Source organism: Pristis pectinata, chromosome 6 (assembly GCF_009764475.1).
Source record: "Pristis pectinata isolate sPriPec2 chromosome 6, sPriPec2.1.pri, whole genome shotgun sequence".
Classification (NCBI taxonomy): Eukaryota; Metazoa; Chordata; class Chondrichthyes; order Rhinopristiformes; family Pristidae; genus Pristis; species Pristis pectinata.
This window is the reverse complement of record NC_067410.1, coordinates 87,175,630-87,195,321: the sequence shown is the minus strand read 5'-3', so window position 1 is coordinate 87,195,321 and position 19,692 is coordinate 87,175,630. Positions and strand designations below refer to the sequence as shown.

Here is a 19,692-nt window from a genome sequence, read left to right as displayed (position 1 = left end):
CACCCTACCATCCTTTCTTTGTCTCAGCGGCATAAACCTATCTAAAACCCCATGCAAGTGGTCCCTAAACAACCTCCACATTTCTACAGTGCATTTACCAGAGAACATCTGTTCTCAGTTTACGCTCCCAAGTTTTTGCCTAATACCATCGTAATTAGCCCTCCCCCAATTAAATACTTTCCCATAATGTCTGCTCCTATCTTTGTCCATGGTTATGTTAAAGGTCAGGGAGTTGTGGTCACTATTCCCGAAATGTTTGCCAACGAGAGGTCTTTCACCTGACCAGGTTCATTGCCTAATACCAGATCCAGCATGGCCTATTCTCTAGTCGGCCCGTCTACACATTGTGTCAGGAATCTTTCCTGTGCACCCCTAACTAATTCTGTCCCATCTAACCTTTTGCACTAAGGACGTGCCAATTAATATTCGGGAAGTTGAAGTCACTCATGACAACAACCCCATTATTTTTGCACCTTTCCAAAACCTGCCTACTTCTCTGCCCCTGAGTGTCCCAATGGTTATTTGGGGGCCTATAGAATACTCCCAATAGAGTGATTGCTCCCTTCCTTTTTCTGACTTCCACCCACACTGACTGAATACACGATCCTTCTATGATGTCCTCCCTTCCTACAGCTGTGATATTATCTCTGATTAGCAATGCCACCCCCCTCCCCTTCTAACCCTTTCCCTATCCTCTTTGAAACATCTAAACCTTGGAAGCTCAAGCAGCCAGTCCTGCCCTTGCGACAGCCAAGTGTCTGTAATGGCCACAGCATCGTAATTCCACGTACTGATCCGTGCTCTAAGTTCATCACCTTTATTCTTAACACTTCTCGCATTAAGGTAAACACATTTCAACCCACCTAACTGATTGCATTTATGCCCCGTCCCCTGCATATCCTTCCTCACTTTCTCTGTACACATTGCATCTACTTCTACACCAACTGATCCATCCTCTAATCTAACACTCTGGTTCACATCCCCCTGCCAAGTTAGTTTAAACCCTCCCCAACAGCTCGAGCAAACCTGCCCCCAAGGACATTGGTCCCTCTCCAGTTCAGGTGTAACCCGTCCCTTTTGTACAGGTCATACCTACCCCAGAAGAGATCCCAATGATCCACAAATCTGAACCCCTGCCCCCTGCACCAACTCTTTAGCCACTCATTAATCTGCTGTATCTTCCTATTCTTTCCCTCCCTGGCACGTGGCACAGGCAGCAATCCAGAGGTTACTACCCTTGAGGTCCTGCTTTTTAGCTTCCTTCCTGACTCCCAGTACTCACTCTTCAGGACCTCCACCAGTGACTCATCCCCCCAACAGCATCCAAAACTATATACTTGTTATCAAGGGAAGCGGTCACCGTGGTATCCTGTACTGACTGTCTATTCCTTTTCCCTCCCATAACGGTCACCCAACTATTTAGATCCCGGAATCTAAATGTAACTGTCTCCTGGTAACTCCTATCTATCATCTCCTCTGCTTCTTGAATGATCCGGAGTTCATCCAGCTGCAGTTCCAGCTCCCTAACACGATCTGTCAGGAGCTGCAGCTGGATGCACTTCCTGCAGGTGAATTCATCAGGGACACTGGAGGTCTCCCTGATTTCTGACATCCTACAGGAGGAGCATACTACTGCCCTGACTGCCATTCCCACTGTTCTATACAAAGAAAATTACAAATAACAGCAAAAGAAAGAGAACCTACCAGAAGCCTCCAATCACCCACTCTGCATCTTCATGCCAAAGCCTCTTTAGCCAAAGCCTCAGCTCCCCACTCTAACAATGTCCACTCCAGCAATGGCTGCTCCGCTTGACCCTAACTTCTTTTTATTGGCTGATTAGCTAATCAACAGGCCCATCAACTCACCACAGCAACAAGAACAACAACAATGGGCCTACCTTTTCAAACTGCTTCCCACTCTTGCTCTAGCTCTCGCAGTACTTACCACAGCAACGAGACTTCCCACTCCTGTACTTGTACTACTCACCACAGCAAATAACTTGGCAAATAACCCTTCAGTGACTTTTTTTCATTTAATTCCTGATCACTGATGGCTGCACTAGCCTTGTGATGCAGCAATGGTATTGCAACGTTGGTAGAAAACTCATGTGCATGTATGTAAGATATATTTTGTTGCACTTGTCTACTTGATGAGATATAACATTAGTTACTTTAAATAATAAGAAAGGACATAAATAACTCCATTTAAGAAAAAAAATGCACTGCTAAGAGAAAATGGACAACTGATAAATTTACGTTACCATTAAATTTTAGGATCCATTTGATTAAAATTACGCAATGTTTATATTCTGATTGCTTCATAATCAAAATATCTGAAGTAAAATGTAGCTTTTTAATCTGTCAGCTAAAATCTCATTTATAATCCTCTTTCACATTGGATTTTCTTCTTCAACTTTAATTGTACCTTTATATTATTTAACTACCTCCATCATTTTGTTATATTAATAGGTTCATTGGATTACATTGAGTAAATAATGGATTTCTACGATGTTTTAGGGATTCTGTGATTCCTTTTACTTTCATGAAAGTCTGGCTCAGTGGTTTTGGTTATAACTAATGTTGTGCCGCACTAGATGGAAAGTGAATCATTTCACATTCTGCTTCATGTGTAGTCCTGCAGATTGTGTTTATATGTTTAATCTGCTAAACTGTTGCCTGAATATTTTCTGAAAATGATGCAGCCAAACTCCCAATTCCCTAGAGTCAAATTTTAATGTAATAACTTACATATATTTCCAATAGAACGATATAGTATATTTTGCAAAGTAATTGGTACTATTTCATGTATTTCTGTTCTGAAGATTAAAATAAAAACACATGCTCAGGATTCCTGAATACATGCCTTTCTTATCAGTTAAAATAGAGATTTCCTTTGATATTTTTATTTTATTGCAGAAATGTAGGTTCTTGAATATGAATATTTTAATTTCCACAACCGAAGGACCTTCTAGGAACCAGTCTGAAAAACTTGACCACGTATTATGGTCAGCCTTATATCCAGAGGAATGCTTCATGTTTGATTATCGGCTGAGTTGTTATTTTCTGCATTAAAAATTCATCCATGTACAATTATTCAAATAATTTCTGAATTAAGAAGGTTTCCATGATCTTAGCAACAGTTAAGATATGGATCCATTCATATAGATCACAGATCATGTATTTAGATATGAGAATGGATTAATGTAGCATAGTTTACATGAATGGTTGATGATTGGCGTGGACTTGGTGGGCCAAAGGGCTTGTTTCCATGCTGCATTTCTTTATGTCTCTATGTTTCTAAGTACTGAAAGCACTCCCTCACTACATTCATAATCTGTAGAATCTGTACATTTTCTTTGGTGGTAGCAGTTAAGTTTTGGTTGATCTGAAGCTTTTACTTATTTTACTTTTACTAGTAATTAAATTTTATTGTTTTAAAGAGATAACCATCTTCAGTGGCAGAAGAACATGTCGTAGGTTACATGAATGACATGGATTTTGTAACCATTCCATCATTATAAATCAGCAAGACATACAACTTACTGTAACCACTAAGTCAATAGGTACATTAATGTGTATTAGAATGTCATATCCTGTTCTTATAATACTAACAGTTTAATGGACTATTGCACTTCCCATTCTGTAAAGGAAATATTTGGTTATAAGACCTGCTGCTGCCGCAAAGCTCTGTGTATTATGGGAAGTATCTTGTCCTGTGGATTTCTGCTGCTTCTGTTTTACTGGAGGCCTGAGTGGAATGTCTGGGCTAAATGTGTTCGGTGCACTCTCCAAGAAGCTGACATTGTCCTTCTAAGAACTACAGTAAGTCTTATCCCTATTTTAATAAAGTAGTATTTAATTTAAAAATCTTAGCCTGGAAATTGCCCCATGCTTTTTCTTTGCAGTTAAATCTCACTGTGTGTCAGGATTAGCAGCAGCAGCCTGGAATGATTCTCAGGTTAGAAAGCTGTGACCATGACTCTGACCTCAGCTGACAAAGTAGTTCAGGCACACTTATAAGCTTGCATATAAGGTTGCAGGGAATATCAATTGGGACAAAAGATACAGTTTGAATGTTGGCTCTTTAAATGGCATGGTTTCTGGAGAATCAGGCTGAGAGAAAGTAAGTGCCATTTGAGTAAATATAGTTTTTGGACCAGCGAGAATGAAAATCTTACTGTAAGCAAATTTTGCATCACACAACACTTGGGAAGTTTTATGCTAAGTGAAGATGCCAAGGCAAATAAAAATCTAGCTAAAAAATGAGGAGACAAGTTTCCCAAGTGGTACAAAGGTGCACCAAAGTGTGCTTAAAGTTCTGCTCTCAGACAAGCTGATTAACCACAGCGCAACACCATTATTTTTCTAGTCATTCCTCACTCAGTTATGAAACTGAGGTGCACCAGCAGCCAAAATAATTTATTCAGAATGACCACAAAGCAACACCATAATTTGGAAAGCTTGACTGTTTTAGACATTTTGAAGTCATATTATTTAGAGGAAGTGTAAACTGATGGTTTTTAATTTTTTTTCATAGTCTTGAAGTTATTTTTAATGAATGTATTTACAATACTGAGCCAGTCCAGGAAAAAGAGGTTGAACATTACCCGAGGATCCTTGCACCAGCAGTCTTTAAAAGTTGAACAAGAAACATTTATTGCTACTTTTTGGAGTAGAAAAAATGCTGCTCCTGCTCAAGGAATATAGAAGCCAATATCTGACCACCTTTACTCTCTAACTATTTCACATTTCTCTAACTTAACTGGAGTACCTCATTTTCACAGAGAGGAAACCACCCCAACCCCCAAGAGCTGGTTAGCAGTTCTTTACAAATATCTGTCTGTGTTCCAATCATTTTCATGGAGTCACACAGCACGAAAGCAGGTCCTTTGGCCCCACTGGGATCTGCACTGGACATCAAGCACCCATTTACACCAATTCTATACTAATCCTACTTTAATCTCTCTACATTACCATGAACTCCCCACTAGATATAACCACAAACCTATACACAAGGGTCAATTTACAGTGGCCAATAAATCTACCAACTTGCACATCTTTGGGATATGGGAGAAAACTGGAGCATGTGGAGGAAACCCATATGTTAGCAGGAGAACTGCAAACTCCACTGAAAGTCTGGAGGTCAGGATTGAACTGTGAGCCAGCAGCTCTACTAGCTGCATCACTATATTGTCCCATCTATAGGATAGAATTTCCATCAGATGAGTAATGGGCTCTCTCCTTCATCTACCCTCCTGATAAGGGTTGTTACAAATTATTAGTTTTCTTCTTATTGAAAAGTCAGAATCTTCATTGCAAAGGTATTGGGAAACCTATTTTTATTTGGTTTGAAACATGAATTTACTCCATTAACATTACATATGCCCTAGTTCTCCCACTGGCACAGTTATTAGACAGTAGAAAGTAGACTGATTGTGGTCTTATTACATGAATATTGCATGCTGAATTCCTCAGGGCATGTTATCAGAGAAATTAAAACTCTGTTGAAGTAAGTATTTGGTTCTGGTGAAGGTAGTGTTTGGTTCTGTCATCATGAAGTTTAACTACTACAGAATGATGTCACTGAGAACAATCCTTTCTGGAAATAGTGCATACCACTACACAGTGGAGGAGAAAAACCAGGGAGTAGCCAGGAAATAGACTTGACACAAAAAACAGAGCACAAAATCAAATCATACCCATAGAGTAGTCATTACAGATCAGAAAACCCACAAGCAGAACTGCCAACTGTCCTGTACAATACAGGATTTCCTGTATCAGGAAGAACGGTCGCTTGTCCCATAGACATTGATATGGGAATGCTGGTTTTCCTGTAAATCTTTCAGAGGCTGGGGGGTGGGGGGGAGGTGGGGTGGTCTGGGCCAGAAATTCCCAAGATAGTTATAACTCCTGGTATGATGCCTGAAATTAACCCTTTTGATTACAAGGCAGAAATATTCCCACTGAGCCTGTGGAACCTCTCTATTTGTAATAGTAAACATAGACTTGTAATTCTTTGCTAGTAGCTTCTAATGGGCATATATGTATACAGCCGCAATGCTGTTAATGCTTGTGGATGAAGTACGAGCATCCTTTAGGATGTGATCCGGGAAATTTCAACAGCAAAATTAAATATTCACTGGTTGGGGTTGAGCAGAAGTAGTCAGTGCAGAAAATCCAGCTATGGTTCCTGGCTGGAGTTTATTGAATTTGAATTTGAAGTATTGAATTTGAATTTGAAGTATTGAATAGTGAATTTGAAGTATTGAATAGTGAATTTGCAGCTCCCTCTGCTGGCAGGCAGTGAACTCACCAGAGTTTCAAATTGAATTCAAATCCTCCACTTGATCTTCACAACACCCGAAACATCGACTGTTTATTTCTTTCCATAGATGCTGCCTGACCTGCTGAGTTCCTCCAGCATCTTGTGTGCGTTGCTCCAGATTCCAGCATCAGCAGAATCTCTTGTGTCCCCATTCGATCTTGCTTTTCTCCCCATCTGGTCTCCAACTCTACAAATATCTTCACCACACCAAATGAAGTCCCTTGATCATCTTTAAATTTAATTATTCCACCACTCGTGACCTGACCTTCGGTTCTCAGAGCCCTGTGCTCTGGAATTCCACCCTCCACTGCCTCTCTCCATCTCTTTCCTCTAAGATTCTCCTTAAAATCTCTTTGACCAAGCTTTTGGTATCTGTTCTAATATCTCCATATAGTCTTGGTGGCAAATTTTGTTTGATAAAGCTCTTATGCAATTTAAAATGCTCATTCTTGTTAAAGATGCTATATAAATACCATACCTCTGCTCTGAGTAAGAGGCTGCAGAGGGTTGTAGACTCAACCAGCTCCATCATGGCCACAAGCCTCCCCACCATCGAGGACATCATCGAGAGGCGGTGCCTCTAAGAAGGTGGCATCCATCACTAAGGACCCTCACCATCCGGGACATGCCTCTTCTTGTTACTACCATCAGGGAGGAGGTACAGGAGACTGAAGACCCACATTCAGTGATACAGAAAGAGCTTCTTCCTCTCCGCCATCAGATTTCTGAATGGTCAATGAACACTACCTCGTTATTCCTTTTCTTTGCACTATTTATTTATTTTGTAATTTACAATAATTTTATGTCTTTGCACAGTACTGCTGCTGAAAAACAATACATTTCACAACGTATAAGATGGTGATAATAAATCTGATTCTGATTCTGAAACCTAGTCCCTGATTTTGATGCAGCTTCTCTGAGAAATGTTTCCAAATCTGTGCTAAAGCCAATGAGAACTCGCTCTTAGCTCCTGTGATACAGTGTGATTGGGCAATTAGATACTTTCAAAATGAACTCGTACATTGAGTAATTTTACTGCTTTATCCTTCCTTTCTTATTCAGGATGAATATAAAACCTGGACTAAGAAAAAAGTAAGGCAGATAGAGTTGTCCTCACCTGCTAAATCAAATGATACACAACATCCAGTCCTTTCTGACATGACATCATTATTGCATAGAATTATCATGAAACCTGAATTAAAAGTAAGAGCTGATTTCTTTCAATATTTCTTTTGTTTGAATAATGCATTTATTTGATTTAAATATTTCTGGAATAAATTATTGTAAAAAGAAATGAATTAAGAATACTTGTAGTGGTATTTATTTAAATGTTATGTTTCTTTGTCCAAAATACCTTTATTCTCTTGACTGATCTTTATAGGTACGGTATTTTGAAATTCAAAAGATAAGGTACATCTGGGATTTTAAGGAAAAGCAATTTGTTAGACCTGGGTAAGTCTTTACAAGTCTATTTGGCTTTCTCAAACTGATTAATTTGAAGATTTTCAGATGTATTCTTTAATTTATTATTTTATTCAGATGCCTGGAAGAGAGTCATTCTTGTGCTGATATTCATCATAAATTTGGCCCTGGATTAAGTATCACAGAAGTAATTACCAGGTAGTCATTAAAATGATTATTTGTCATGGGAGTACATTTTGCTGGCTTGTGGGTGCAAATATTTGCAAAAGAAGAAAGACCTGTTGTTCGATTTTATGACGAGGCAGCTCTGCTTGCTTGCAATTTCATATTTAAAGCTTGTAAATATTGTCTTTACATATATATCCATAAATGTAAACAAAAACCTTTTCTTTTTAAATTATATTTCCAAAAGATATTCTTTTAAGTGAATTGCTCCTTCAAGTAATTTGAACATCTTGTTCCCTATGAAATTATGTTTTTAGTAATGTTTGTTGCAAACACAAATAATTATAAACCTGTAAAATGTTCTCTCATTTGCAATATTTTCAGAACAAATTGTAGAATTCCAAATTGTTTAAGGGTGAAATTTCCATCCCAAAGGAACAGAATCTGAATATTTGGTGTGAAGATCAGGGTGAACTTCCAATAAGCACTCATTCCCTTCCTATTCATGAAAATGCTTTCTTTGTTTTTGGTCAGGCATATTAGACTGTCTGGAATTAAAATATCCAAAGCAATTATGTCATATAAGCAATTCCTGCCACTTGCACTTGAGCAATGGTGGTTGCAACAAATTCCCTAATATTCAATGCTGTTAAGAGAATTGGGTAATTGAATTTTTTGGAAGGCTGCGATTGCTTGCTTCAAGTTATTGTAGACTGATGATTTGTAAGATGCAGACCATCGCTTTTATTGGAATATTCTAAAGTTTAGCATTTTTGATCTCACTACTGGATCTCTAATAACAGGAAGGTACCTCTGCAAGTTTCTCCTCTTCCATTCTGATGTTGCCCTTCCCCCACTCCACCCAGCAAACAATATGCCACAAAGAGCCAATGGCTGTGTAGGATTCCTGTGCCATCACATTTGTGGCACCAAACTAGAACTGGAGGAAATTTGGGTGACTTAACATTTATTTTTACCCTCAAGCATGTAAGGATTGGTGACTTATGGGGTTATATCATGGTTCCCATAGGAACCCTATTGGAATCAGACTGTTGAACAAAGACATGTCCATAAACGTACTGTATGAATGTATTTTCTATTTTCTCAAGCTGGTCCTTGGCATGCACAGGGTAACCAATATTTTGAAGAAAAATATCAATAAATTGTTGGTCTCATTCCAGCATGAGCACATAGAACAGAATTACACCAGTTAGTCCCTCCACAATCAGTGAAATCATGGTCAGTCGGTGTCCAAACACCATGTGCTTCTATTTCAACCTATGTTCCTTTTGGTTAAAAATTGTATCAATTTTAGATTTGTAGTTAACAATAAACCTGGTATAAATTACCATTTGCAGAAATAAATTCTGAAGTTGCCTGTGTTTGTGTTGTTTCCCAATCAGTCCTAAAAGGCTTTGTTCTAATTGTTTGACTGTGATCCCTCACCCAAGAATCACCATGCATCAGAAACAGTTTCTATCTCCTCCATCACTCCCACTCAATATCCTGAAGATCCTATGAGTAGACTGTGAGGAAGTATCTGCGATTGAGTAGTAAGTGAGGCTGAAGGGAAGATCCAGCATGCTTGATGCTAACTTTGGGGGAAAATTAGGATAAATATGATTTGTTCCCAGCTGTTGACATCTCTTATCATGCTGAAAACCTCAAGATAAATATATTGGCTAGATGTGGTGGGCCTAAAAATCTAGGTTGTAGTTTGTATCCCCTATTATGTTGACTAGTGAGGGCTTATGTCTATCAATGATCTAGCTCAATGTTATCCTTCAATGTGGACTGGGTAGGAAATGTGCTGTGGTTACAATTACCCTTTGTCTGCATTTTGAAATACAACTTAATAGCTACTGCCTCCCGGCAAACTGCCATTTCCTCCAACCTACCACAACAGAAGAAGCTACTTCTCACCCAGACTTCTGCTGGATAGAGTAAATAAGCAAACCAATATCAGAACCTGAACCCGCAAACAATTATAAGGACTCAAGTTGGATCGGCATTGCATGCCAAATCCTACCACCATAAATACAGGTTTTCTGGGACAATTTTTGTTGTTAGCTTCAAAGAAATCTGCCCACAAAAATTAAATGCAGGTTTTACATTTTCTGATGTGACTTGCATCAGATGCTATCGCCAGGGATGGTTTGTAGATTTAATATTGTGTGGATCTATAAAATCATTATTATTGTATAGGTAAATGGTAATGTAATAGAGATCAGAATATTCTGTAATAACTCTACAATATCTAAATGCAGGAGATTAATATTTGGACCTAATACAATTGAAATACAAATTTCTCCAATCTGGAAGCTGCTTTGTAAAGAGGTAAATCTTGTTTTATGGTTTTTACTTACTGTGTTATTGCTTGCATTTCAAATGGATGAAATTAACCTTTGAATAACCCTCCCCCTTTCCTTTTTTTTTACTAGGTCTTAAATCCATTTTATACTTTTCAATTATTTGGTGTGTGTCTCTGGCTTTCTGAGGACTACACAGAATATTCAATTGCGCTCATAATTATGTCTTTCATCTCTCTTGCTTCGTCGGTATATGATTTGCAGCAGGTGAGTATTAACTTAGAGGGCATCCTTAATGCTCTGCATGATACTATATTCATCAATATTTTACAGCAGTGTTGTAGCTGTCTTCTCTCTGATTACAGTTGTCTCTAATATTTAAATCTTTGATTTGAAAGTTGATAGGAATATTTCACTTTCTATTAAACTTTTATTCATTCCACCTTCTGAAATTTGACTCATGAATTATGTAAGGAACAGATTTCATTAGAAGAAGTGGAGTAAATTCTTATGCTACTTTACTGTTCGCAGCAATCAATAAAATTGTACAGACTTGTGGAATCTCACAATAACATGATGGTCACCGTCTGCAGAAAAGATAGAGGTGAGCAATTTTCAGTGCTGATATTTTGCTATTTGATAGCTGAGAACTGTGTCTGTGCACTTAATTCACCAATAGTGCTTCATTCTTGTTAGCTTTCGCTTCACGATACATCACTCATCCCTTACAAACTTTCTCAATACTTGTGCTTTTTTTTAATTGAACTTTTGATCCCTCGAACAAATCTAGCTTTTCTTGCTTATGCCAGTGCAAACCCCCCATAATGATCAGCTCCAAACTGCTGTCTACACTTTTCCATTATGATTTTATTACAGGCTACTTCTCAATTCAATGTTAATTTATGGGCAGAAGTGTCCTGCAAAGTGATGCCAATGGGTAGGTTAATATTGAAAGAAGTTTTTTTCACTTTGAACCATTTTAGCCGTACAACAGGAAAGTTTTAAGACTTTGAACCTATGTACTGGAAGGGAAAGAAGGGACTGTGCTGTATCCCAGTCCACTCAGGAATTTATTTAAATTGACCATTGGCAGTGTAGTGACATGAATGGAGAAAACATGACATTTTATTTGGTTGCCTCTTTATTAATGTTGCAAATGTACTTGAATTTAGTCCTAAGCTTGTAGCTCATAAATATTTCCCACAGTTTCAGGAGCTTATTTTTATATCCCAATATCTAACTTTTCCTTTTCATTACAATCCAGGTCTCATGACACCAAACACTGATTTAATTTGTTTCTTTTCTCTCTCATTTTGGAAGTGAACAAGGTATCAAAAATAGTTTACATAATGCTGCTTATGTTTGCAGGATATAAGGAAGTGCCTTCCAGTGAGCTGGTACCTGGTGATGTTTTTATAGTTACGGGTAATAAGCAAATATTGTCCTGCGATTCCATACTGATCCAGGGAGGTTGCATTGTTAATGAGAGCATGCTTACAGGTGAGAAGCAGTCTTTTTCACTCATATGTGAAATATTATACTACTACTTTCCAGGAAAATGGAGAGACAAAGTAACATTGATTGGCATTATCTCAGCTCCACACCACCTTGAGAGCAACTGTTAACAATTTCCCTGGTGGTCCCTGTCAGTTAAATTGAAGCTGTAAAGGAACAAAGTGATTAGGTTGGCAATCCTTCTTCTGTGAATCAAACATTTTTCCTGAATCTCTAGAGAAATTTAAAAAAGGTGATCTTTGTGGTTGGGGTTAACTCAAAACAATGACAGGACTATTAACAGATGTGATAGGTTGATAGAATCCCTTGGCTTTCACTTGGTTGCCAGGAGAGGTTTGCCTCAATGGAGGTTTTGCTTTCTTTTTCTTATCGGAGAATTTGTGTTGTTTTTGTTGATGAGATGTGTGACATAAGCAACTTTGCAAGCAATTGATCCATAGAAAGATAAATTGCCAATTCAATCTCATTACTATCTCAGATTGATTCTCCTGGGCGTATATTTCTGCTATCAATTTGTATAACTTTGAAATTGGGTTAAGACAAAGTTCTAGCTTATTCAGAGCAATTATTGTTGACTGATTGCAATTTGTTAACTAATCTAATCTTTTATTTTTCCACATAGGTGAAAGTATTCCTGTTACAAAGACACCATTACCAAATATCGCTACTCCTGGTTGTTGGAATGGTCCTACTGAAGATCACAAGCGCCACATCCTTTTCTGTGGGACCCAAGTGATTCAATCTAAGGCAGCAGGACAAAGTGAAGTAAAGGCTGTTGTCTTTCGAACAGGTCTGTCTCCAATGGGATCAGAACATAAATTCCTGTAAATTGTTCTATATATGTTGTGGAACACAAACTTGCCCACCATCAGAAATTATGGCAGTGAGGACTATATTTATCTATATCACCTGTGCATCAGTCATCACCTAGATAGAAGGCAGATGGGAATGATGCAGGGAAAATCCACTCAGATTTATTCCTTGTGTACAATCCTACCTGCCTGACTTTTCTTCCTGCTATCCTTGCAGATGATGCTTAACATCTGGATGATAGACATGGAAATCTAGCACAAGACATCAATGTGTGTTTAAGATTAGATACTAAAGTTATTGATGCTATGGCAATGTGTTATATTATTCAGAGGTAAGGGTCTGGTTGCACAACTTTCTAGTATGGATTCAGCTATGTTATTAGAAAGGAAGGCAAGGGGCAAAATCATGGATTCTTCCTTTAAGGAGTGAAGGAAATTCAGTTGGAAATCATTCACATAGGTACATGAGAACAGAAGGCATAAAAAATTCTGCAGATGCTGGAATCTGGAGCTGGACAATTAATTTCTCAAGCTTGTACTATCATTCAAAAAGATCCGGATTGGTCTGTGATCTGAAATCCATAACCCTGGCTTTTCCCAATATCCCTTAATTTCTTTGGTTAACAAAATCTTTATATCTCAGATTTAAAGTGAACTATTGACCTTGCACTTTCACTGTGTGGAAGCATTTCCTAAGTCCACTTCTCATTTTTAAGCAGTGGTCCCTAGTCCAAGATTCCTCAAGCAGCAGAACTTCCTTTTCTCTAGTAATCCCCTTAATATATTGAGAACAGCAATGAAATCATCTCTTCATTGTCCAACTTTAAGGACATACATAGAACGTAGACCAGTACAGCACAGGAGCAGAATCTTCGGCCCACAATGTTTGCACCAAACACAATACCAAATTAAACAAAATCTCTCCTGCCTGTACATAATCCATATCCCTCCATTCCTTGCATATTCATGTGTCTATCTAAAAGCCACTTAAACGTCACTATTGTATCTGCTTCCACCAATACCCTTGGCAGCCCTTTCCAGTCACCTACCACTTGCCGTGTAAAAACTTGCCTTGCACATCTCCTTTAAACTTTCCCCCTCTCACCTAAAATGCATGTCCTCTAGTATTTGACATTTCCACCCTGGGAAAAAGATTATGACTGTCTACCCTGTTACGGACTCAGTGAAAGTCCCTTTAAGATAGAGAGTGTGTGTATGTGTGTGTGGGGTGTGCTTACGTCAATAGAAGATAAAGGACGTAATGACGTTGTTGAAGAAGTCAGAAGAAGAAGAAAGAGAGAGAGAGAAGGGAGAGAGACACCAGCCTGCTTGTTTTCTCTATCGATGGATGAGAAACAATAACTGTGTTTGCCATAGAAATCCATGTATGGAAGTTGGAAGTAATCCGGTGGAGTTCACTTTGTTGCTGACCTGTAGAAGGAAACAGGTATTTGTATGTGGACGACCACGGTTCGGATGCTTTTCGGGGTGAGGAAGTCACTACCGAGTAAACACTGAAGTGTCGTTTGGGTTCCATCGTGGAACATTTGGATTTCGTATGTACTCTCTCTATGTTTTTCTACATCTACACTTATCTTCAGACAACGGTTGAAGAAGCCCTTGCTCATGTTTCACCTTATGGCTTGCGGAACTGAACTTTAAGAACCATTCAGGAACTGGGAGTTTTGGACTTTGTCACACACACACACGAAGAGTTTAGTTTTGGGGTTAACGTTCGAGGTTTAACATTCTTGAATTCTAACATACTAACATTTTTACTTTTATTTTACGTATTACCATAAGTAGTGATTAATAAAATAGTTTTTAACACTGAATCATGCTCAGTGTGTTTCTTTTGTTGCTGGTTTGTGACAAAATTGGGGGCTCGTCCGGGATAGTTCCCAAGGTTAACGAGTGTCATCTGGGATCGTTCCCCAGATTGACGAGATTTGTTCGAGATTCAATCCAAAGATTTTTGAGGGAGGTCTGATAAATTCTTTTTAATTGGCTTGTGTGTGTGGAAACCAGCAGCAATGGATATTAAGGCATTTTTGGAGTCACCAACCCAAAAGGGATTGGAGGTGGCGAAAAAGGATGATTTGATAAAGATTGCTACAAGGCTAAACCTTACAGAAGTAAAGCAGTCTATGAGAAAGGCAGATATTCAGAGACTGATAGCTGGCCATTATGTGGAAAAGAAGGTGTTTGAGAAGGAAGTGTTAAAACAGTTTCCTGGCAGTGAAATAGCAATTTCTGAGGCACAGGTGCAGCTGGCAAAGATAGAAGCTGAACGAGAACAAAAGAAATTAGAGGCCGAACGAGAGGAAAAGAGATTAGAGGCCGAACAAAAGCTAACTCAGATGAAGATAGAGGCTGATCTAGCAATGAAGCAGATGGAATTGAAGAGGATGGAGCTGGATAACGAGGAGAAACAGAGGCAGCATGAGTTACAAATGAAGCGTAGGAGTTCGGAATCTGATTCTGATGATGGTTTTTCAGCCAGCAGGGAGGTTCGATTAGTCCCTCTGTTTGAAGAAGATCAGGTTGATCAGTATTTCCAACATTTTGAAAAGGTTGCTGTGAGTTCAAACTGGCCAAGGAAAGGATGGGCTCTTATGGTACAGAGTGTGATTAAAGGTAAAGCTCAAAAAGCTTATTCTGCTTTGTCTGTTGAGGATGCAGCTGATTATACCAAGGTAAAACAAGCTATATTGAAGGCCTATGAATTGGTCCCTGAGGCTTATAGACAAAAATTCAGAGACTTGAGGAAATCTGCAGATCAGACTTATATGGAATTTGCCAATGGAAAGAGAATATGTTTTGAACGATGGTGCCTGGCTAAAAATGTAGATGGGGATTACGATAAATTGACAGAATTGATACTGGTGGAAGACTTTAAAAGATGTGTTCCAGCTGAATTAACAACATATTTAAATGAAAAGGCAGTGGAAACTTTACAAGAAACTGCTAGGTTGGCAGATGATTATGCTTTAACCCATAAATCCAAATGGGGACAACCTAAAACCTTTCAAAGGAGTTACAAAGACAATCCAGGGAAACCGGAGAGTAAATTGGGAGGTAATCAAAAAGGAAAAGATGAAAAGAAGCCAGGGCTGGAGAAACCTGTTGAGCGTACTTGTTATTACTGTAGGAAACCTGGCCACGTGATATCTAATTGTGCCCTTTTGAAGAAAAAGAAGGAAGCTGGGCCCAATGCTTGTTTTCAGGCAATTAAAAATCAAAAGGTTTAGGAGATGCTGTTAAAGACCAGTCCTTGCAAGAGGGAAAAGCGGAAAAGTTGGAGGAGGTGAGAAAGGAATTCCGTTCGTATGTATCAGAGGGTTTTGTTTCACTGAATGATGAGTCACCCCAGGTGCCAGTGAAAATTCTTAGAGATACTGGGGCTAGTCAATCTCTCTTGCTGGACAGTGTTTTAAATTTTGGTGAAGAAAGTGACACTGGTGAAGTAAATCTAGTACGAGGCGGTACAGGTGAGACCATGTCTGTCCCTTTTCACAGGGTGATTTTAAAGTCAAAGTTCGTAGAAGGACCAGTTGAGATAGGGATAAGACCTAGTTTGCCAGTGGAAGGAGTTTCTTTGTTATTGGGAAATGACCTTGCAAATGGAGAAAGTGATCCTGTGGTACGGTTAACAACCAAACCAAGGATTGATGAGTCTGAGAATGATCCAGATGTTTACCCATCATGTGCGGTGACTCGAGCTAGAGCTAGAGAATTAGCCAAGACAGACAGTCCGGTGCAGTCTGATGTGGTTCCTTGTGACAGTCCTAAACAGGAAGAAAATTATGATGCCTTATCTGAGACTTTTCTGTCTTCACTGGAGGATCAACATCCTTATAGTGAGCCTGAATTTAAAGATTTGTCTTTGTCAAGGAAGGATTTTATGGTGGAACAGACAAAGGATCCTGAGTTGACAGAATTGAAAGAAAAAGCTCTCTCATGTGAGGAGATTGAAAAAGTGCCAACTGGATACTATGTCAAAAATGGAGTGTTAATGAGGAAATGGAGACCTCCTCATGTTCCTGTTACTGAGGAATGGGAAGTTATTCATCAGGTTGTTGTTCCAAAAGTTTATAGGGATGAGATTTTAAACCTGGCCCATAGTATGCCTTTGGGTGGTCATTTTGGTGTGAATAAAACTGTAGGGAAGATCTTGAAACAATTCTATTGGCCTGGTTTGAGAAAAGATGTGGTGATGTTTTGTCGAACCTGCCACACATGTCAGATGGTAGGTAAACCAAATCAAAAACCCCCTGTGGCTCCTTTGAAACCAATTCCTGCTTTTGGTGAACCCTTTTCGAAGGTGATTGTGGACTGTGTTGGCCCCTTACCAAAGTCTAAGACTGGAAATCAGTATTTGTTAACCATCATGTGTGCCACTTCTAAATTTCCAGAGGCAATACCCCTTAGAAATATTAAGGCCAAGACGGTGTCAAAGGCTCTTGTAAAATTTTTTACCTTGTTTGGTTTGCCAAAAGAAATCCAATCTGATCAAGGTAGTAATTTTATGTCAAAAATTTTTCAACAAATAGTCAATGAGCTGGGAGCAAAGCAGATTGTATCATCTGCATATCACCCAGAATCTCAAGGAGCTCTGGAGAGATTTCATTCTACTCTCAAAAATATGCTGAAGACTTATTGCTTTGAAAACACCAAGGATTGGGACGAAGGTATCCATTTACTTTTGTTTGCCGTTAGAGAATCGATCCAGGAGTCAATTGGATTTAGTCCGTTTGAGCTTGTGTTTGGACATAGGGTGAGAGGACCTTTGGAGTTGTTAAGAGAGCAATGGGTTAATGAGGAAGTGCACTTGAGTCTGTTGGACTATGTCCAAAAATTTAAAACTCGGTTGGAGAGAGTCTGCCAGCTAGCGAGAGAGAATCTGAAAACAAGCCAGATAAGAATGAAGACATATTTTGATAGACGTGCTCGGCCTAGGACATTCGCAGTGGGGCAAAAGGTGTTGGTATTTTTCCCTAGCCAAAATAATCCCTTGCAAGCTCGTTTTTCTGGACCCTATGTTATTGAATCTCGAGTGACTGATCTAACATATATAATCAAAACACCAGATAGACGCAAGAAAACACAACTCTGTCATGTAAACATGCTAAAACCTTATTATGAGAGGGATTCAGTTGTGGCCTTGGTGGATGGTGTAAAGGTTGTTTCTAGAATGCCTGATGTTGATGTTGAGGAAGGCCAATTTAGACCAAATATTGTTCCATCGAAACTGAAAAACCAAAATATCCTGGAGAACCTTGAAACGAAGTTGGACCATTTACAAGTTTCACAAAAACAACAGATGAGAGAATTAATTTTAAAATTTAAAAATCTGTTCCCAGATGTTCCAAACAGAACATCGATAATTACCCATGATGTTGATGTTGGGGATGCAAAACCAATCAAACAACACCCATATCGAATGAATGTGGAAAAAAGTAAACTTGTTGATCAGGAAATAAAATACATGTTGGAAAATGATATTATTAGACATTCTACTTCAAATTGGAGTTCGCCCTGTGTTATTGTACCTAAACCTGATGGAACTGTTAGATTTTGCACAGATTACAGGAAAGTGAATGCTGTAACAAAGTCAGATGCTTACCCTATTCCTAGGGTGGATGATTGCATAGACAGAGTGGGAAAGGCAAAATTTCTTACAAAGATTGACCTATTAAAAGGGTACTGGTGTGTTCCATTAACAGATAGAGGACGGGAGATTTCAGCCTTTGTAACCCCTTCTGGATTGTATGAATACAATGTTTTGCCATTTGGAATGAAAAATGCTCCGGCAACATTTCAAAGAATGATTAATTCAGTGATTCATGGGTTAAAACATACAGATGCCTACATTGACGACTTAGTGACTGGGAATGATACTTGGGAAGATCACATCTCTGCGTTAGAAAGGTTGTTTGAAAGACTTTCCAAGGCTAACCTTACAGTTAACTTGGCTAAAAGTGAATTTGGCCATGCCACTGTGACGTATCTTGGTTATGTTGTAGGTCAAGGCAAGCAAGCTCCTGTTCAGGCAAAAGTTCAAGCAATATCTGAGTTCCCTATTCCCACAGGTACGAGGACTGTTAGAAGATTTTTGGGAATGGTTGGATATTACCGAAAATTTTGTAAAAATTTTGCTGATATTGCTCTTCCCCTAACTAATCTTCTGAAGAAGGGAGTAAAGTTTGTTTGGACAGATTCTTGTCAAGAAGCATTTGAGAAGCTGAAAGCCATTTTATGCTACCATCCTGTGCTCAGAACACCTGACTTTGAAAAGCCATTTTCATTAGCAGTAGATGCCAGTGATGAAGCTGCAGGAGCTGTGTTGTTGCAGAAGGGTGACCTTGATGATATTGACCATCCTGTAGCTTACTTTTCAAAGAAATTTAATGAGCATCAAAAGAATTATTCCACCATAGAGAAAGAATTACTGTCGCTTGTTTTAGCCTTGCAACATTTCAGTGTATATGTTTGCACCGCTCAGAAACCATTGACTGTGTATACAGGTCATAACCCATTGGTGTTTCTGAGCCGAGTCAAAAACAAGAACAGAAGGCTGTTAAACTGGAGTTTAATTTTACAAGAGTTTGATCTCATGATAACTCACATTAAAGGCAAAGATAATGTGATTGCTGATTGTCTTTCCCGATGTTAAATGGGAAACATGTATCTGTACTAATCTGATAGTCTGTAGTTGTGTAGCATGATAATTATTAACATTATTAACTGTATGCGCGGTTAAAATTTTCTTGGAAAAAATTTTTTTTTAGGTGGGAGGTGTTACGGACTCAGTGAAAGTCCCTTTAAGATAGAGAGTGTGTGTATGTGTGTGTGGGGTGTGCTTACGTCAATAGAAGATAAAGGACGTAATGACGTTGTTGAAGAAGTCAGAAGAAGAAGAAAGAGAGAGAGAGAAGGGAGAGAGACACCAGCCTGCTTGTTTTCTCTATCGATGGATGAGAAACAATAACTGTGTTTGCCATAGAAATCCATGTATGGAAGTTGGAAGTAATCCGGTGGAGTTCACTTTGTTGCTGACCTGTAGAAGGAAACAGGTATTTGTATGTGGACGACCACGGTTCGGATGCTTTTCGGGGTGAGGAAGTCACTACCGAGTAAACAC

The 19,692-nt window shown here is 38.8% G+C and overlaps 1 protein-coding gene across 1 annotated transcript in view; it reads left to right on the top strand.

Annotated features, from left to right (window-relative positions):
- Positions 1 to 3,468: 3,468 nt before the first annotated feature.
- LOC127571878 (probable cation-transporting ATPase 13A4) overlaps positions 3,469 to 19,692 on the top strand; it is a 61,082-nt gene continuing 44,858 nt past the window's right edge. The window contains exons 1-10 of the mRNA XM_052018623.1: positions 3,469 to 3,473; positions 3,615 to 3,822; positions 7,388 to 7,528; positions 7,707 to 7,777; positions 7,865 to 7,945; positions 10,180 to 10,249; positions 10,354 to 10,488; positions 10,753 to 10,825; positions 11,590 to 11,721; positions 12,359 to 12,526. Coding sequence (XP_051874583.1) covers positions 3,469 to 3,473; positions 3,615 to 3,822; positions 7,388 to 7,528; positions 7,707 to 7,777; positions 7,865 to 7,945; positions 10,180 to 10,249; positions 10,354 to 10,488; positions 10,753 to 10,825; positions 11,590 to 11,721; positions 12,359 to 12,526 — 1,084 coding nt within the window. The remainder of the gene's footprint in view (positions 3,474 to 3,614; positions 3,823 to 7,387; positions 7,529 to 7,706; positions 7,778 to 7,864; positions 7,946 to 10,179; positions 10,250 to 10,353; positions 10,489 to 10,752; positions 10,826 to 11,589; positions 11,722 to 12,358; positions 12,527 to 19,692) is intronic.